General features: G+C 33.9%; 2 protein-coding genes across 2 annotated transcripts; one reads left to right on the forward strand and one right to left on the reverse strand.

Annotated features, from left to right (window-relative positions):
* Positions 1–905: 905 nt before the first annotated feature.
* Positions 906–4,561, reverse strand: LOC110917087 (serine carboxypeptidase-like 40). Its single transcript, XM_022161699.2, has 8 exons — positions 4,140–4,561; positions 3,062–3,169; positions 2,711–2,988; positions 2,226–2,486; positions 2,009–2,127; positions 1,828–1,920; positions 1,205–1,310; positions 906–1,091 (listed from the first exon to the last, which is right to left on the reverse strand). Exons 1-8 carry the CDS (start codon positions 4,504–4,506, stop codon positions 939–941), a joined length of 1,485 nt encoding a protein of 494 aa, XP_022017391.1. The 5' UTR covers positions 4,507–4,561; the 3' UTR covers positions 906–938.
* Positions 4,562–11,781: 7,220 nt separating this feature from the next.
* LOC110920090 lies at positions 11,782–12,637 on the forward strand. The gene is made up of 3 exons (XM_022164326.1): positions 11,782–12,184; positions 12,321–12,381; positions 12,433–12,637. Exons 1-3 carry the CDS (start codon positions 11,782–11,784, stop codon positions 12,635–12,637), a joined length of 669 nt encoding a protein of 222 aa, XP_022020018.1.
* The last annotated feature ends 3,586 nt before the right edge of the window (positions 12,638–16,223 follow it).

The following is a 16,223-nucleotide window of genomic DNA, read 5'->3' on the forward strand; positions in this document are numbered from 1 at the left end:
AGTCCGTCCGGGATGGTGGAACAACTATCTACCCCTGGAGTAGCAGGAGGGTTAGACCGAGGCATAGAACTGCTTGAACCTTCTGGCCATAAAGGAAGGTAACTTAGGAACATGGCTGTATTACCGGAAAACTATTCTAAGTAGCGCAACCCCACAATGGCGCCACTTGTTAAAACAATAAGAGTATGGCAGGGGGAAGTTCAGGATCCACTCCAAAAGATAGCTCCTTAATCAGAATTTGCAACCAAAAAACACCTAATACCACTTCAGAATACAATAAAAATTTTGAAACATTCAAGATCCGAATTTTACATATAAATTTTATACAATTTACGAGGGCTATTTATTATTTTTACTCTATTGTGATGAAAAACTTTTCGGTTAATCTTCAAGCAATGTTTCTTTAAAAAAACACACATTTTTATTTTATATTTTACCCTTAAACTTATTTGACTCACTTCTTAGTTGTTGATATAGTGTTATGCAAAAGTGTGTAAAACTGTAAGACATACTTTACATAGTAAATATTAAAATAGAACTCGATAGTCTGAATAGTAAAGCATCGGGTTATATTTGCTAAATATTATGGAAAAATACTTTAAAGTTTGGTCCCAGGTCCATTACCCCGGTCAAGGCCCGCTGGTACCCTTTTGGACCAGGTTCGATCCATTAAGTAATATATTATGTTGCTGTTTGAATAGAACCAGAATTATTAGACCCGTAGTAACTTATAAAAATTGTAACGCGTCATGTTAACATTCCAGTCCAAAATTAACTGAACCAAACTTAGCTAAAAACCATATTCATTCAGTTTCGAAATCACAAGAAACCAACAATTCAATTAAAAACAATGAACAAACCTAACAATAACCAACATCAACACCTAAAACGTCGAGAAAATTAAGAAGAAAAAACAATAAAGTTCTAAATGAACCTAATCAATTTCTTGAACCATCAAGAGGTTCTCCGGTCAAGAAATGTGTAACAAGTGCAAGTGCATTCTTCGGTTTAGAGCTAGGCACCATGTGACCCGCCCCAAAAACTGTGATGAATGTTAGATCTCCTTCATACACTTCTTCAAATCCACCAATCTAATGTTTTCAAGAAGTTAAATTCAGTTAGAACCTTTTTAAACTGATCTAATTCATAGTAAGAGTAACTAATTAAGAACACTTTAACAAAATCGTAAGATATACGTATATACCTCCCCTTGATATAGCCATGGATGCCATTTAGTCTTTACGGGCAGATTCATTAAATTAATGGAGTACTTGGTCGAGGTGACTGGTACTCGTGCATCAATATCACCACTGCGGAACAAAAAAAAAATACAATTCATGTACATATGGTATTAGGGGTATAAATGAGTAAAGCCGAGCTTAAACGAGTTTGCGGCTAAAAACAAGCTCGTTCGAGCTTTAACTTATGAAGATCGGGTAGTCTCGCGAAATGAGCCTATTATCTAGAATGTAACCTTTATTTGATATATATTTATTACATAAATTTACATAATAATATATGTATTTACATAATAATAATTACATAAATTTATGTAAAAGAACTAAATAATATACATTATGTTATATAACAAAGTGAAAATTGTAAATATATATATATATATATACACACACACACACACACTTATAAACATAAATAAATAGAAAAACGAGTCGAGCCCAATCCGATTTCAAGGCTTAGAAAAAAAGCTCGAAGCTAGCAGAGGTCGCACCCTCATAATTTAAATAATTTAAATGAGGCTCTGCTCGTTTACATCTATATGGTATCATTGATTTCTGTAATCCGACTTTAGACTTTCTCTAAGGTTACCTAAATATCCAGACCCGAAGGTTATTCGCCATAAATTCCCTGAGGAGAGGGATTATCGTCGAAGGACTATCATGCCAATCTGAGATGATATCACTGCAAACAAATACATCTTTTAGTTATAGTTGGATGCTGATAGATCTTATAAGATGCATATACGCAAATCCATAAATTGAAAAGTTACCTGCATGGTTGCCAATCATGATCAAGTTTTGTGACATTGGCATGCATAGCCTCTTGCACATCTTCGCGATTCAGATAAGCATGTGTGTAGATTTCACTGCATGGATCACTAATATCTGACTGGAATTGCACCAAAAATACAAATAAATTATGTTAGCTTTCACTTTCTTATGTATTTACTATTTAACATTACATATATGTTCATGAATAAAGATTACCATTCGTTTGGGCCAGGAAGTAAGGTTGTTGTTCCAGCATAAAGGGGCATAGATGTTGTAGAAATCAATATCAGTTTTAAATATACGTTCCGCATCTTCAATCGCTTTCTTGCACTCATCTGTTGGTTCGGTTACATTCGGAGAGAAATCACAAAATTTATGAATCTGATTACTCGTTTCATCTGATATTATAGCATGTGTATGAAAATAATCATACATCCCTATATTATCCGTCTCCTCATTGATAACTGCATTCCCAATCTGTATATATCAAACGCATGCCACATTATTAACATGGTCAATACAAGAAAACTTAAACTATAAAACAAATGAACTATCCTATAATCATAAAATCTCCAAAAATTATATTCATAGATTAGTTTAAGTTGTAGAAAAAATTATATTCATTATCTATACATGAACAATATTAAATTGTTGATCTGACTTACATGAACAATATTAAATTGTGAATAGTTACAACTTACAAGGATCCCTTTTAGATTGATTAGGGTTTTGTTGGCCCTCTTATTGTGATGTAGAATGGTATGTGCAAGCTGAGGCACATAATGTCCTGCATAGCTTTCTCCCGCAATATACAAATCTCTTTCTTTGTACTCAGGAAATCTTTCTAGCCAATTCAACATGAATACGTAATTATCATCAGCAGTTGGTTTATCTCCACATGAATTATTGTAATAGGAGGATATGTTCGAATATGAAAACCCTACACCGGCGGGTGACTCCACAAACAAAACGTTTGCCACTGAATCAACATTAAAAAATAAAAATAATGAATGTGTGTAAACAAAGCTTTGATTTGTTGAATGTAATAATACCATGATTCCATGCAAATTTATTCTTGTATAGAGTTTTGCCATCACTGTTAACTCGGAATGGCCCCAGCTCCTGCATGGCTCCATAACCAAGTGAAGAACAACCCGGCCCTGTAAAACAATTAGTTCATCCAAAACTATATATGAGCAAAGTCCAACTTAAGCTTTAAGCTTTTTTAGGACCAGTGTTGATAATAAAATTTTAATTCCTTTATGGAAAAAATATATATATTTTGCTTTTAATCCTATGATTATTATATCATTGTGGGTAAAACTGTATACATAATTATAATTTTTAAGAACATTGCTTAATTTATTTCATGGGAGAATTACATTTTCTCTTTCTAAACTTCCTTAATTACATATTTACCCGACTCGAATTCAATATTGATTATATCCCTTTATTATTTTTTTCCACATTGACAAAATTGCCCATTAAAAAAAAAACCCAACTAAAAATACGTTGTTTCTCACTCGGTGATAATAGTCGATACTATTTTTTCCCATTATCAATCATTTAAAGGTTCTTTCACAGTTACTATTAGATTACAAAACTAACCTTTTGTTATCATTATTATGTATTATCAAAATATGTTTAGATCAATGTTTTAAAATCCGATTTTTATACCGTATCAGATTTGGCTCAGAAACAGTGGTTTAACCAGGTGTATCGGGCGGTTCAAACAGGTGTATCGGACGGTTTAACCGGTTCTATCGGATGGTTCAACTAGTACTACCGACCGGTTAAACCCGTGTTTAAAACATTGGTTTAGATTAATTAGGATGGTCAAGATTATAGAGTAGTAATACGTGAAGGAAGTAGTAAAAATAAAATAAAAACATCAAAAAAGAAAAGTAAAACAATTAAAGAATGGGTAAATATGAAAAATTCCCAATTTATTATTTCTTTTTTGTAAAAGTAAGGGTAAATAAGTCATGTTATAGTTTGGTTTTAGTAAAATAAATCAAAATGAATAAATTTGTAATTCTAAGTGTGGGGATATATGGTAAGAAACCAATTAAACCAAAATTCAAAGTTAAAGGGTTTAAAAATGTAGGTGTTAGGGTTATGTTATGTTACCTCCATTGAGCCAAAGGAGAAGTGGTAAAGATTCTTTCGACTTCTCAGCTTCAACAAAGTAATAATAAAAAGCTCGACCCCCGGATTCGCTCACCGTAACATACCCACCATACTGATCGAACTTGACAGGCGGTTGACCAGGCAATCTGGAAATTTGATCTTTCTCTCTAAGACGTTCTTGAGGGAGAATAACACAATCTACATCTTCAGGGGCCTTGAAATCGCTAGTGTCAATGGCAGAACCACCGTAGCGCTTGGTTCGGTAAAGATTACCAAGAGCATGTGTTTGTTTGTTGTATGCATGGCTTTGACATAAAAAGCATGAAAAGAAAACGAGAGGTATCAATAGCTTAATCGTCTTCTCCATTGTAACTTAATTATCGAACTGGAAGTAGGGTTTATGGCATTATTCACGTAGTGGTTTACTTATTTCGGGATTGAATGGATGACGATTTAAATCTTGAATGGAAAATTTGAGAGATAAGAGAATGTTAGTTGATAAAATCATGATCAATGTAGCTTTATCTTGTAAATAAATAAAAAAATCTGACCTTGTAAAATTATATTGACTTTTTTTCCAAACCACCAAAAATCTCACACCAGATTAATATGATGCCTAAAATCCTCGATATATAAAACTTTAACTATATTAAATTTTTGAAGTTTATTGGATCAAAATTGTCTTTTATGAATTTGCCTAATCTTAAGTATTTTTTTACATACGTTGCCTAATGTTAAGTATTTTTTTTACATACACATAATTATATGATTAAATACAAAAAAAAAAAAAAACTAAATAATACCAATCATCAATTATACGTATTTCAAGTGTTTTACCGATAATGTATGTGCTAGTGTGTTTTGTTCCTCCGCATCATGCCGCTACCCCTATCTTTACTATAAAATGTACTAGGTTAGAAACCCGTGTATTACACGGGTTGAATAAATGTAATTGTACATACCAAATAACAAAAAAAAAAAATCTTAAAAAACTTCGTTTATTACACGGATTGAATAAATGTAATTTTATATATTAAATAATAAAAAAATGTTATATCTTTATGAACCTCGTGTATTGTACATGTTGAGTAAATTTAATTTTATATAATAAATAATGAAAAAAGTTAATATTTTTAAAACCACGTGTATTACACGAGTTGAATAAAGTAATATTGTTTACCAAATAATAAAAAAAATTAATATCATTAAAAACCCTCGTGTATTATACGACTTGAATAAATATGATTTTATATACCAAATAATAAGAAAATTTTATTTAAAAAAACTAATGGCATACTCGGTACGACTTTTTTTATTTATTTTTTATTAGACTTTAACTAAAAGAAGCCTTATTAAGATTATGACAACATATATATTTTAAAAATTAAACTTATAAAAAATAAACTTTGAAGGTGAATTCTAAACTTAAACATTCAACAAAGAAAAAGTAAACTCCCCAATATCTTTCTTTTTATGTACAAGAATTTGTGTGAATTTATAATTATATCCTATATCAGATGAATTCTATTCTATTCTAATATATACAAAAAAACATGATAGAGAATAGTATCTCCCTGCCATTTGTTCAAATAGGCGGCCGGCCCTCCCTCATTGGACCAACCAGTTTATTATTTTATACACACTTTAAAATTACATTTTTGCCTCTGAATGGTGTTTACCTGTCATTGGTCCAACCAGTTTATTATTTTATACCCATTTTAAAATTATGTTTTTGCCCCCAGTTAAAAAATACAGTTTTGCCTCAACTTCAAAATACATTTACCCTTTTGCCCTGAGCTAAGAAATACGATTTTGCACTCGGTAAAAAAATTACGCTTTTAACCTCAGCCAAAATTACGTTTTCGCTCCAGTTCAAAATAATATTTTGTTTTCCCCCGGCTAAAAATTACGATTTTACACTAGTTTATTATTTTATACCCACTTTAAAATTACGGTTTTGCCCCTCAGTTTAAAATTACGTCTTTGCCACCAGTTCAAAATAAAATTATGCTTTTGCCCCCAGCTAAAACTCGGTTCAAAATTACGATATCACCCTCAAATCAAAATTACGTTTTTGCCTCCAGTACAAAATAAAAGTATAGCTTTCCCCTAGCTAAAAATTATGATTTTACCATCGGAAAAAAATTGATTTTTCCCTCAAGTAAAAATAAAAATATGACTTTGCCCACAATTAAAAATCGTGTCAAAGAGCTGCCTAACAATCTTTTTAGTTTTTCTTTCTAGCAAAAGTATAGTACTGTTTTTTTAGTTGGTTGAGAATTATTCGGCCATCACCCCGCAACGCGAACGGAGCATCATCTAGTCTGTACTATATATATTGTATGGCCTACAATTAAATTTGGAATTTTGTGTAATTTAATTAATATTATAATTTTTTTCCGTTTTCAGAAGATAAAAGCAAATATGAAACTTCCTCACCCATAATTGTGTTCTATAATTTATAATGCCATGTATATCGTAACACTTTTTTTTTTATTTTCAACTAGATTTTTGTCACAGGCCGCGCGTTGCGTCGGCGACGTCTTAGTTGTTTATAGTTGGCGACACATTATGTGATGCGTTAACTATATAAAAACACGTGTTTTGACGTATACGATCTAACTTAGTGTAACATATATAAGCATTGCGGTCATTGCGTACGATTATGACATTAACATGTGGTGCCCGCACTTGACATTACACATTTATTTTACTTTGTTATACACATTATGTTCGTGACATTAACATCATTAAACATAGATAAAAAAAGAGTATGTCTTGATCGTTGCGGTGTAAAGTCGTAAAAGTAATTTAGATAGCAATGGAAAGTCTTAGAGGTAATTACACATGTTACGTTCATGACATTAACATCATTAGACATAGATAAAAAAATAATATGTCTCGATCGTTGTGGTGTAGAGTGATAAAAGTAATTTAGATAGCGATGTAAAGTCTTAAAAGTAATTTAGGCATTAACGTGGTTAGACATAGATAAAAAACGAAGTATAATCATGTGTCACGCGCTGTGGTGTAACGTCGTAAGAAACAAATATAAACATAATAAGGTGTCAATTTAGAAAGTGTAGGAACCAATCTTTGTTTGTAATGTTTTTAAGATATAGTAAATAAGTGTAAGGAAACATAAGTTGTTAAAAAAAGTAAATAAATCAATATTAAACTACATGCAAATAACTAATTTTAACAAAGTCAAGAGTTGCATGTGAGTTTATAAAATTTAAAAAATAAGGGAGCAAGAGTCGAAATCCTGACCTCTTCTTTGGAGGTGAACAAACCAACCAGCACATTGCTATCCTATATTGTTTAGGAAAATAAATATCTTATATAAAAACAAAAGGCGGTGGTTGTGATGTGACCCACCGACCTTTTGTTTTAAGAGTATATAAATGTATTATATTAATTATCTATTAAAGATGGTCTAATATAATGAAAAATGTCTCTAAGTGGTTTCTTTTATTATATAGTATAGATATCCTTTTTTTCTTATTGGATTAGTTCTAAAATTTGTTAACCTTTTAGTTATTTTGTATTTGGACGAATATTAACAAAAAGAGGGTTTTTTTTTTTTTCTTTTCTATGTTAAGGGATAAAAACTAACAAACGAAAGATAAAAGAAATTGATGAGTGGATTTAAAAATTTTATGTATCTCTGTAAATTAAGTTTTTTTTTAATTATTTTTTTAATATTGTATTAACTAGATTGCTAGAAGACTATATAGTCTTCTTCGTATATTAATAAACTAGGTTAGAACCTCGTGTATTACACGGGTTGAATAAATGCAATTTTATATATCAAGTAATAAAAAAATATATCTTTAAAAATCTCGTTTATTACACGGGTTGAATAAATGCAATTTTATATACCAAATAATAAAACAATATATATTCAAAAATCTAATTTACTACATTGGTTAAATAAATGTAATTTTATATATTAAATAATAAAAAAGTTATATCTTTAAGAACCCCGTGTATTGTACGGGTTGAGTAAATTTAATTTTATATATTAAATAATAAAAAGATTACATTTTTAAGAAACTCGTCGAGCTTAGGAGCGAGACTAAGTTCGACCGTTAGGGAGACTAAAGCGGGCGGCTGTGTTATACGGGTTGAATACATGTAATTTTGTATAACAAACAACAAAAAGTTATATCTTTATAAATCCTATGTATTATATGTATTGAATAAATCTAATTTTATATACTACATAATAAAAAAAGTTATATTTTTAAAACCCCAAGTATTACACGAGTTGCATAAATGTAATTTTGTATAATAAAAAATAAAAATGTTATATCTTTGAAAAACAGCTCGTTTATTACACGGGTTGAATGAATCTAATAAAAATTTATATCTTAAAAAAAACTAATGGATGGGGCGATTGCGGTGATTGTTCTTATAAATGTCACGTAAACATAGTGATTATCGTATTTGAGTTGAGAATTGAACACGAAAATATAAGTATAGAACCAATAAACACCTTTTAAACAATTTTGAAATAGGTTCTACCCTTAACTATTTTAGTTTAATAAAATAAATAAATCATTTAATTAACTGAGTTAGGGATAAAGGACATAACTTGCAAGGGTTTGCAAACATCGAGTACGTTTTCTGTAATTATTGAAGACAAAGGACACAATTTGCAATAAGTGACATACATAAAGGACGATTTTTGTAATTTACTGTATTTTAAAATATTATATATATATATATATATATATATATATATATTATCTCCTATATGAATTGTTTAAATTTATATTAAATTTAATTGTATAATTATCTTTTAATTTATATTAATTATCTCTAAAAATAGATGGCTTCAATGAATAACACGTGTCCAAAACTTGGTTTCTTTTATTATTGTAGATAGATGATTTTTTTGGACATGTGTCACTTTCTAGTTCTTTCTCACCTAATTTTTCTATTTATCTTTGATATTAAATAATAATAATAAATAATAAATAATAATAATAATAAAAATAATTTTAAACAAAATAATAGATAAGAATAAATATGAAAATCTTTTTTGGACGTGTGTCACTTCCCGGTGCTTTCTCACCTAATTTTTCTATTTATCTCTCATATTAAATAATAATAATAATAATAATAATAATTTTAAACAAAATATTAGATACGTATTTGATGTTTGCAAACCCTTGTACATTATGTCATTTATCCCTAACCTAATTAGTTTTCATGGTTAAATCTTACCAAGTGGACCCGGGATATTTTGGTCATCTCATTGATTCAATACTAAAGATCCTCCCATTCTTCTGCTGTAATTAAAACTTAAAATAAAGATCATCTAACAACTTTAAAATCCATCAAACCCCAATTAAAAGATCCACTAAGACTATCCACATCAAGGATGTTTGTAGGTGATTCTTGGCCTATGTGGAGGGCATTTGTGAGAGGGATGGATTAGTGGGTGTTGTAGAGGATGACATGGAGGGTGTTCATTCTTAAGGATTCTTGGGGGAAGAATGGTGAAGAATGGGTGAATGGTGGGTCCTTTCTTTTTTTTATTTAGTTTAAATTTAATAAAATAATTATAATAAGGTTGTTTGTGGGAAGGATATATATGTTATTGTTGTGGGTAAAAAGTGTTTGTGGGAAGAATAAGTGAAAAACTGATGTGGCATGCTGATTAGGCTGTTTGTAGAAAAGATAGCCTTTCACTGATGCGGATAGTCTAATGAGCAAAATACTAAAGCAAGAATTGCAGCGGAGCTCATGTTTGCTTAAATCATCTAGGGTTCAGTTCATCTGCAACCCATTAACCACGACTCAACAACCACCTCTAACCACAATCACTCACTACCATACCTACCCTACACCAAAAAGTCTTCATGGATTGTCGACCAATAAGAAATCATTGTGTTCTTCTTTTGTATTATACCAGTGGTTCCAATAATTGATACCATAACTTAAACAATCTTAGGTTTGTTCATTACATTCTTTCACATGTTGTGCAAATCGATTGGGGTGTATAATCGACTAGAATTAGAAGATGTCAGGGTGAATAACCGATCAAGAACCAGAGCCGACTAATTCTATTTGTAAAAAAAGGACTAAATACCTGATACGAAGAAACTTGATAAAAAAAGAAACACAAGAGTCAGCATAGCTGACGCGGTAGGACAACCAAATCCGAATCAAGCAATGATTCGGGCAAGTGATCATTAGAATGTGAAATTATAGTGTCTCAAACTCACCACAACCAAGTACTCTTCATGGTTAATGGTGGTTCGTACTGTTTTGGGAGCTTACGAGTTATCAGACATGATTGATTCGGTGACACGGGGAATCGTGGATGCTAGAAGAATCAAACCGCTATGGCTTTGGTTTTTCAATCCCTTCGAGAAGATATCGTACTCCATGTGGCTAAATGTGTGAGTGCTCTCGATGTTTGGGAAGCGATTAGAATTCTTATTTTGGGAGTAGATCATGTCCAAAAAGAGAAAGCATGACTCCATGTCCTTCAATCAGAACGAGAAAATCAGAACGAGAAAATCTGAAGATAAAAGACAACGAATCAATCAGCGAGTTTCTGGGATAAATCGGTGCCATCGAAGGAAGGTTGAACACCCTTAGGTAAATCATCAAACGTGAGACTTTGGTTTGAAAGCTATGAAATATGATACTTATGTTGGATTTTAGTATTTACATTTGGTATCAGAGCACCCAGGTTAGAGCTTGATTAGGAGGGCGATTTCATGTGAACCGCAAAGGAAGAAAGAAGACCGAGAGAGAGACCGATGTTGGCGAGAAGAACAAAGCCATAATTGACCAGTGGCTTGAAAATCAGACCGAAGAACTCTCGCCAGGAAGACCGTAGGTGTGAGCCAGAGACCGAAAGCTTACATCAGAGAATACCGAAGACCGTTACCGCTGCCAGAAAGTTAACTCTGGTGGAAGACCGAGAAGACCGATATGGCCGCAAGAGACCGGCGGTAACTAGACCGAGACCGCAGAAGAAGACCGTGACTGGCGGTTCGACCGAAAAGGAAAGCTTTCTTTATTCAATTTATAAGTTACGTACACTTCTCCTTTCTTCATGTTTGAGAGTTGTTTCTTTTCACTTTAACAAGTTAATATAACATTCCTGTTTGTGAGTTTTTGAGTGGGTATTATATTGGGCCTGAACCAACATAATACCCACTCAAAAACTCACAAACAGGAATGTTATATTAACTTGCTGAAGTGAAAAGAAACAACTCTCAAATATGAAGAAAGGAGAAATGTACGTAACTTATAAATTGAATAAAGAAAGCTTTCCTTTTCGGTCGAACCGCCGGTCACGGTCTTCTTCTGCGGTCTCGGTCTAGTTACCGCCAATCTCTTGCGGCCAAATCGGTCTTCTCGGTCTTCCATCGGAGTTAACTTTCTGGCAGCGGTCACGGTCTTCGGTCTTCTCCGATGTAAGCTTTCGGTCTCTGGCTCACACCTACGGTCTTCCTGGCAAGAGTTCTTCGGTCTGATTTTCAAGCCACCGGTCAATTATGGCTTTGTTCTTCTCGCCAACGTCAGTCTCTCTCTCGGTCTTCTTTCTTCCTTTGTGATTCACATGAAATCGCACTCCTAATCAAGCTCAAGACCGAAAAGGAAGTGAAGCATAGCAATGGTACCTGTTAAAGAGGCTGGTTCGATGTCGTTTCAAGTTCCGGTTTTGACCCCAATAAACTATCCGGTGTGGGCAGTCAAGGTTAAGGCCATTATGGATGCAAATGGTGTATGGGAGACTGTTGAACCGAGGGCGTTAGGTGCTGAACCGGATGAAAAGAAAGCAAAACAAGCTTTAGCCTTTTTGTTTCAAGATATTCCCGAGGAGATGGTGCTGCAAATGGCTAGCTACACTGATCCAAAGCAAGTGTGGGATGGACTGAAGACCCGATACTTGGGTGTAGATTGGGTAAGAGCGGCTCGACTTGCAACATTAAGAAGGGAGCTTGAAACTATGCGCATGAAAGAGGGTGAAGCGGTTGACGATTTCGTGGTGAAATTGAACAGGCATAGCATCGAAGGTAAGGTCTCTAGGTTATGAACTTGAAGAAGTTAATTTAGTGAAAAGATTACTTGATTCGATGCCGAAGCCATTCTTTCAACTTGTGGCTTCAATCAAACAATGTTTTGATTTGGACACAATGTTATTCGATGAAGCCGTTGGGAGATTAAAGGCGTATGAAGAGCGTATGAAAAGCCATGAGGAAAAGGAGGGAGAGCAAGGCCAACTCTTGATGGCTAGTGAGTAAAAGAATGGTGATGGTGACAGGCGATACAGTCGAGGAAGAGGTCGTGGAAGAAGCAGTGATATAGGCGGAAGAGGCCGTGGAAGAGGTTCGGGTCGAGGTGACAAAATTGGAATTAGGTGTTATGATTATGGAGTTTCTGGGCATTTTAGCTACGAGTGCATGAAATGGAACGACAAAGACAAAGAAGCCAACTTGATCGAAGAAAACGAGCCGACACTTCTGTGATAAGGAAACGTGTCAAGATTACGGGGGAGAATGTTGGATTTTAATCTTGACAACTTACTATTATGAATGTCAGTGAAAAGATTCTACTTGGTACCTTGACAGCGTAGCTTCTTCGATCCACATAATTGATAATAAGAACCACTTTTCGAAAATTATCTCTAACATAAATGAGTTAGTTGAATTCAAAGATATTCCATTGACGAAGATCCAAGGAATAGTTTCAATTCTCTTCAATTGCAAGAGACTAACAAAGACTCTCACCAATGTTTACCACATCCTGAAACTGTGTGGTAACGTCTCGAGTCTTGAAAAGGAAGTCTAATTGCTAATGAAGGTTCCACGATCAAGTAACGCTCCGCGTTTTCATAACCTTCCTGATTTAGAAATCAAGTCTTAAAAATCTATTTTTAGAAGCTTGCCTCTTTCAAAATTATAATTTGTTGTATCGTCGAAAATATTCTATCTTTATTTTAATTCGTTATAAATATGGTTAGTTAATCATTGTTTAACTAATTAAATTAATTAATTTTTACAATTTAAAAAGTTTATTTTTATAATAATCTAGTTCGTTTCGTCAGATATTAAAGTTAGTAAACTAACTTAGTTAGTTTAAATTATAAAGCTTGTCTTTTTAAACAACATAACATGAGTTTAATTAAAGCCAATGGGTGTTTGGGTAATTTGCTGAAACTTTAAACTTACAAGGACTAAATGTGCCTATTGCTGAAAGTTGGTGCTTCAAAAAAAAAAAAAAGATTTTAATTCAAAAAAAATGTTGCTGACCACAGGGATCGAACCTGGGTCATTACGCGCATAACCAGCTAGGCTGGGTCTTCACATCAAACAAACCCACCCCTTTAATTCATTTAAATACTCGTTCAAGTCAAGCCCACTAGTGTTAACCTAACTATAAAATACCAGCAAAACCCTAACACTTTCTTTTATTCCAGCCGCACCCAAAACAGAACCCAACTCCATCTCTCTCATCCAAACCCTAGCCCACACTCGATCTCTCTCCCTGCCTCTCTCAAGCTCCGGTCATCGGACCCGGTTCCAGCCGGCACTCCGGCGACGACGTCTGGCCACGCACAACCACTCCACCCGACCTCCATCCTCCTTCCCTGGTACACCATCCCCTCGTCACCCCTCTTTCTCTGTCTTTTTGTCGATCACCGGAGCCGACTCTCCGGGGCACTCCGAGACAGTGAACGACCAACCACACACCTCCCTCTCTTCTCTATCGCACTGGTGAACGAACGGCCGGCCGGCCACCACCATCGGTTGCGGCGCTCGGTGACGGCGGCAGAACCACCACAGCGGTGACAATATGGTGGGTGGCATGTCGGTGGTTATCGACTGGATTGTTTTTCCGATGAGAAACCGCAGACACAGCAACGAGAGAGAGAAGTAAGGCAACGGCCGTGGTTCGCGGAGGCTTTAGGCCGACCGTTTTCTGGCAACACAGGCGAGACTGTTTCTGTTTCGGCTCCAGTTCGGGTCTGTTCCTATTTCAGAAGTGGCGGTGGCTTGATTTGTTTCGGTACAGGTCTAGGTTTGGTTCAGCTTCCGATTTCGGGTTCAAGTTTCGGCCGACGTCAATCTACTCCAGTCTGACATCAGCTAGGTTTGTATTCATTTCAGGTTTTAAAATCAATTCGTAGTTCGGTTCTAGATCTTAGGTGTGATTTGGCCGTTGCAGGTTCAAGAATGGTTCGAACACGGTTCAGTTCCTTGTGTCGGGTCAAACAGTCAACTAGTCAACTCGGGTCGCGGGTTAAACGCGAGACTCGAATAGCAATGACGGAATTATTCATTTATTTGTTTCGTGTTTAAATAATATTTTATCGTGAAACTGAACCTTTAACTTACTTATAAAAAGAAAATACATAGAACTATATTTATTTATATATTATTATTGAATTGTTGCATTTTGGAATATATATCGACAACTTGTGTTGTTGGAATCGTCCAAAAACAGAGGAAACTCTGCCCGTTTTTCGTAAAGATCCGCGAACGATGCGTGTTTATTTACAAAACGAAACCTATCAGATTCAAATAACTTTTATAACAATAATTGGAAACTTATATTTATTTTGACGTTACTTCTATAATATTTTCGATAAACTTAATTTAAAATTATTGCGTAAACTATATAATATAGATATATGTATCTATATATATATATATATATATGCATATATATCAACTAGTTATACTCTAAATTCCAATTCAAATCCTCCGTCGTAATCCCGATTACTCATACACCTTCGTTTGCCCATATAGGGTGACCTCGGTGTTCCATTCTCCTAATCTTACGCTCGTCAACACTTGGATAATCGGAAGACTTAGCAATTATGTGAATACACTTGACCCATTTTCCTTTTAACACACTTTGGGTGCAACATGTTTTACTTGTTAAACCACACAATTCACAAATGCTTTATTTATTCAATCCTTATACATGCTTTGTTATGCTTAAGTTCATGCTAGAATTCATATTATTTGTTAACTCGCCTTAACAATTATAGCGCTATAGGAGTAGCACACCACCCGACGGGGTTTTGTTAAGTTATATTCTTACAGTCTCGATAATGTTATATCGAGGGATGCTATTATTCATACTTTCCGGTCTCGATGTTGCTACATCGAGGGATGCTATTATACTAGTGGACACTTGGGTTTGACTTTTAGTTATGCATGATAGTTTGACCTTGTATACCAAAATGCTATGTTGGATTGAAAAGACTATTTATACATATGACATGAGTCTAAAACTTGTGTACTTGCCAATACCTTTGTATTGAACTATGCTTTTAAAACATGTTGCACGTTTAGCGATGATGTTGATGATGCATGGAATCTAGTAGGATGCTTAGATATACACTTTAAAATTTGTATTCATATTGTATTGTATTTCATTATTCATGTTGTTGTACTTTGCTTCAAATCCTTGTAATTGATTCTTTAGAAATGGAATGAAATTATTATTTAAATACTTGTCACAATTATTAGTGTTATGATTTCTCGAGCAATCTATTTCATCTCACTTCGATGTTTCCGCCATCGGTTGGGGTGTGACAAATTGGTATCAGAGCCATAACTATAGGGAATTAGGAAATTGCCATGCGTTTGGCCTACTCTATAGTTAAGTACCAAATTCAACCATACTTGCTTCACATGCTACTTTTACGAAATATCTTTACATGCTATACTTGAAATATCTCTTATGTGCTACTTGTTTGAAATGATTTATGTGCCCATACTTGTTATCGTTATTTTCAGCCTATGTTTTTCATTCGTTTATACTAAAATTCGGAATCACTCGTATTATACAAACGGGACGAGTTTACCAAAATAGGCGTGAAACCCACAATTTGGTAAACGACTCTCATTCCGTTTAATTCTATTTTGCACGAAATTACACCATTATGTTAGGAGTGAAACCCACATCTTAATGGTAATTTTGATTTTCAAATTTCAAATTCTAGTGGACCCTCGTCACCGTGTAGAAATTAAATTTTGCCCGACGAGTACCAACCACATTAAGGTAGGAAATCGTCAAGTTAGGGGTGAAAACCCGCACCTT

The sequence above is a fragment of the Helianthus annuus genome, chromosome 16, assembly GCF_002127325.2.
Source record: "Helianthus annuus cultivar XRQ/B chromosome 16, HanXRQr2.0-SUNRISE, whole genome shotgun sequence".
In the NCBI taxonomy this organism is placed as follows: domain Eukaryota; kingdom Viridiplantae; phylum Streptophyta; class Magnoliopsida; order Asterales; family Asteraceae; genus Helianthus; species Helianthus annuus.